The sequence below is a fragment of the Octopus sinensis genome, linkage group LG28 (genome assembly GCF_006345805.1).
Source record: "Octopus sinensis linkage group LG28, ASM634580v1, whole genome shotgun sequence".
In the NCBI taxonomy this organism is placed as follows: domain Eukaryota; kingdom Metazoa; phylum Mollusca; class Cephalopoda; order Octopoda; family Octopodidae; genus Octopus; species Octopus sinensis.
In genome coordinates this window covers 8,083,999-8,088,749 of record NC_043024.1, presented here as the reverse complement: position 1 = coordinate 8,088,749, position 4,751 = coordinate 8,083,999, and the positions used below count along the sequence as shown (strand labels likewise).

Sequence of the window (4,751 nt, the reverse complement as noted above, 5' to 3'; positions counted from 1 at the left end):
ATATTCTTTTAAAAAAAACTTTTCTTTTAATTTTACTAAATTTAATTATTTAATTGTTACAGTTGAAAAGGTCTCAAATGACCGAAACCGGTACTGAAATGTTCTTTATAAAATTATTTTAGCATTTTCTATCTTGACTTGTTTATTCATACATACGTATATATATATATATATATATATCTTTACTCTTTTACTTGTTTCAGTCATTTGACTGCGGCCATGCTGGAGCACCGCCTTTAGTCGAGCAAATCGACCCCGGGACTTATTCTTTGTAAGCCCAGTACTTATTCTATCGGTCTCTTTTGCCGAACCGCTAAGTGATGGGGACGTAAACACACCAGCATCGGTTGTCAAGCAATGCTAGGGAGACAAACACAGACACACAAACACACACACACATACATATATATACATATATACGACAGGCTTCTTTCAGTTTCCGTCTACCAAATCCACTCTCACGGCATCGGTCGGCCCGGGGCTATAGCAGAAGACACTTGCCCAAGATGCCACGCAGTGGGATTGAACCCGGAACCATGTGGTTGGTTAGCAAGCTACTTACCACACAGCCAATCCTGCGCCTATATATATATATACTGGGATTAATTTCTTTAACTAAACCCTTCAAAGTGGTACCCCAGAATGGCCAAGATCCAATGACTGAAGCAAGTAAAAGATACGAGATACTTCCCAAGCTGAAGCCACCTTACCAACAGATAAAGCATAAAGTTTCAGACCCAGGCCAATCTTTATTTTTATCTCTTCTTCGTTTTCTTTCTCAACAGGAACTTTCATATCAGGCCTTACAATAAAGTGTGGGTCTCGAGTTCGAATCCCAGACAAGAGCAAGTCCAAAGTGATTTTAACGAATACCTGGGTTGCCACTTTACAGTTCCTCACCACATTCTTGCTTTTGTTAGGGTGGATATGGAGTGTTACCTGGGGTGTTGCCTTTCTTACTTTCTCAGGTAAGCAGTTTCTTTTCTTACCATTTTTTCTTTTATTTTTTTGTTGTCATCATTATCATCATCATCATCATCATCATTGTCTTAATGTCCTCGCTTCCAAACTTCCATGGGTCAGACTGCTTTCATAACAGTGAATTATCACATGATGCCAAGAAGAGACAACACAAACACACACACGAAATAAAGGGGTGGCTGTGTGGTAAGTAGCTTGCTAACTAACCACATGGTTCTGGGTTCAGTCCCACTGCGTGGCATCTTGGGCAAGTGTCTTCTGCTATAGCCCCGGGCCGACCAATGCCTTGTGAGTGGATTTGGTAGACGGAAACTGAAAGAAGCCTGTCGTATATATGTATATATATGTGTGTGTGTGTGTATGTCTGTGTTTGTCCCCCTAGCATTGCTTGACAACCGATGCTGGTGTGTTTACGTCCTCGTCACTTAGTGTATTATACACAAGGTTTAGATTTTTCAGAGGTACAGCCCCCTAAAATTCCCTGCGTATTATACACAAGGTTTAGGTTTTTCAGAGAAACAACCCCCTAAAAATCCCCTGCGTATTATACACAAGGTTTAGGTTTTTCAGAGGTACAGTCCCCTAAAAATTCCCTGCGTATTATACACAAGGTTTAGGTTTTTCAGAGATACAACCCCCTAAAAATCCCCTGCGTATTATACACAAGGTTTAGGTTTTTCAGAGGTACAGCCCCCTAAAATCCCATGCATATTATACACAAGGTTTAGGTTTTTCAGAGGTACAGACCTCTAAAAATTCCCTGCGTATTATACACAAGTTTTAGGATTTTCAGAGGTACAGCCCCCTAAAAATCCCCTGAGTATTATACACAAGGTTTAGGTTTTTCAGAGGTACAGCCCCCTAAAAAAAACCTGCGTATTATACACAAGGTTTAGGTTTTTCAGAGGTACAGTCCCCTAAAAAAACCCTGCGTATTATACACAAGGTTTAGGGTTTTTAGAGGTACAACCCCCTAAAAAAAACCTGCGTATTATACACAAGGTTTAGGTTTATCAGAGGTACAACCCCCTAAAAATCCCCTGCGTATTATACACAAGGTTTATGTTTTCCAGAGGTACAGCCCCCTAAAAATCCCCTGCGTATTATACACAAGGTTTAGGTTTTTCAGAGGTACAGCCCCCTAAAAATCCCCTGCGTATTATACACAAGGTTTATGTTTTCCAGAGGTACAGCCCCCTAAAAATCCCCTGTGTATTATACACAAGGTTTAGGTTTTTCAGAGGTACAACTCCCTAAAAATCCCCTGCATATTATATACAAGGTTTAGGTTTTTCAGAGGTACACACAAGGTTTAGGTTTTTCAGAGGTACAACTCCCTAAAAATGCCCTGCATATTATACACAAGGTTTAGGTTTTGCAGAGGTACACACAAGGTTTAGGTTTTTCAGAGGTACAGCTCCTTAAAAACTCCTGCGTATTATACACAAGATTTAGGTTTTTCAGAGGTACAGCCTCCTAAAAATCCCCTGCGTATTATACACAAGGTTTAGGTTTTTCAGAGGTACAGCCCCCTAAAAATCCCCTGCGTATTATACACAAAGTTTAGGTTTTTCAGAGGTACAGCCCCCTAAAAATCCCCTGCGTATTATACACAAGGTTTATGTTTTCCAGAGGTACAGCCCCCTAAAAATCCCCTGTGTATTATACACAAGGTTTAGGTTTTTCAGAGGTACAACCCCCTAAAAATCCCCTGTGTATTATACACAAGGTTTAGGTTTTTCAGAGGTACAGCCCCCTAAAAATCCCCTGTGTATTATACACAAGGTTTAGGTTTTTCAGAGGTACAACCCCCTAAAAATCCCCTGTGTATTATACACAAGGTTTAGGTTTTTCAGAGGTACAACTCCCTAAAAATCCCCTGCATATTATACACAAGGTTTAGGTTTTGCAGAGGTACACACAAGGTTTAGGTTTTTCAGAGGTACAACTCCCTAAAAATCCCCTGCATATTATACACAAGGTTTAGGTTTTGCAGAGGTACACACAAGGTTTAGGTTTTTCAGAGGTACAGCTCCTTAAAAACTCCTGCATATTATACACAAGGTTTAGGTTTTTCAGAGGTACAACTCCCTAAAAATCCCCTGCATATTATACACAAGGTTTAGGTTTTTCAGAGGTACACACAAGGTTTAGGTTTTTCAGAGGTACAGCTCCTTAAAAACTCCTGCGTATTATACACAAAGTTTAGGTTTTTCAGAGGTACAGCCCCTTAAAAACTCCTGCATATTATACACAAGGCTTAGGTTTTTCAGAGGTACACACAAGGTTTAGGTTTTTCAGAGGTACAACCCCCTAAAAATCCCCTGCATATTATACACAAGGTTTAGGTTTTTCAGAGGTACAGCTCCTTAAAAACTCCTGCGTATTATACACAAGGTTTAGGTTTTTCAGAGGTACAGCCCCCTAAAAATCCCCTGCGTATTATACACAAAGTTTAGGTTTTTCAGAGGTACAGCCCCCTAAAAATCCCCTGTGTATTATACTCAAGGGCGGAGTATACTCGAGGATTTATGGTAATTGAAAACAAAGTGAATAAATTGTCGTTACATTTTACAAAGTAATTATCTGATATTAAGTGGTTAACTTGTTTTTTCTTTGTTCCTGCCAGATGATGGTACGGTGGGCGATTCTGAAAACACAAACCAATTAAACAACAGCAACCACAGCAGTAACAACAGCAACAATTGCAGAAACAACAGAAATATTGCAGTGTTGCATACGGAAGATAATTCAGTCCCATTATCGATGGTTACTGCTGCAAACAACCGAACCATGACTAACAATCAATACCAAGCCGTGTCTCTACAGGACGACTCAAGCAAAGACAAACATTCAGCCAACCATGGCAGGGTCAATCACAATCAATCAATGGTTTATATTTAGATATATATAACTAAATACACTAATTAACTAACGATTGGCGTTCGAACAATCACTGTGTGCAGCAAACTGCATAGCTTGCATTCATGATGGATGTTGACTAATTAATGAGTAAAATCGTTGTTGATTAACGAGCCGAGTGTAAATGACTTATTTTGATCCAGTGGATGATCGGCAGCTTCGGTTATGATAAACAGATAAATGTCTCCTCTCAGTTAAATGCCCTGCAGAATCATGTCATTTGGCATTGCATATGGCTATGTGACTTCTGTCTTTCCAGGTTGTGAACAGAAGGATAATCTTTATTACATGTTTGGCAGATATATGTTCTGTTAGGTGATGGAAGTTTATTATTTGCTTGCTTTGGTTCATATAGCCCTGGGTGGTTAATGAAACCAGCCTTAACTTGACAAACATTCATGCAAAAATTCTAATACAAACCATGCTGGGAAATGTATGCATAACATACATACATAAATATTTATTTATGTATGTACTAGTACCAAATATGAGTAATAATAGTACCAAAAAGCATTGAATCCAACTTAATGTGGATGTCTTGAGAGGTCCTCTCATATAGATGCATGGTGCATAAAAGTTGTATACTGAAATTATATCATTTGGTAGTTCCAGCATCCATACCACATAATTCTCATCTGCTGTGATATATGTCTGGCCTTTTATGTACTGTGCATCTATATAGGAGGATCTCACAAGGTGAATAACATAGTATCCAACATTCTAACATGATATTCACATTAAGTTGGATACAAAGATTGCTTTTTGATACATACACCCATTCATAAATACATATATACATATATACATACATACGTGTGTATGTGTATTTATATAACATGATATTCACA

The 4,751-nt window shown here is 38.7% G+C and overlaps 1 protein-coding gene across 2 annotated transcripts in view; it reads left to right on the top strand.

Moving 5' to 3' along the window:
* LOC115225902 (protein SPEC3) overlaps positions 1-3,917 on the top strand; it is a 15,496-nt gene extending 11,579 nt beyond the window's left edge. For both annotated transcript variants that reach the window (XM_036514644.1, XM_029796904.2), the window contains 2 exons: positions 786-968; positions 3,611-3,917. In XM_036514644.1, the coding sequence (XP_036370537.1) occupies positions 786-968; positions 3,611-3,885 (458 nt within the window). In that variant the 3' untranslated portion in view covers positions 3,886-3,917. The remainder of the gene's footprint in view (positions 1-785; positions 969-3,610) is intronic.
* Positions 3,918-4,751: the final 834 nt, after the last annotated feature.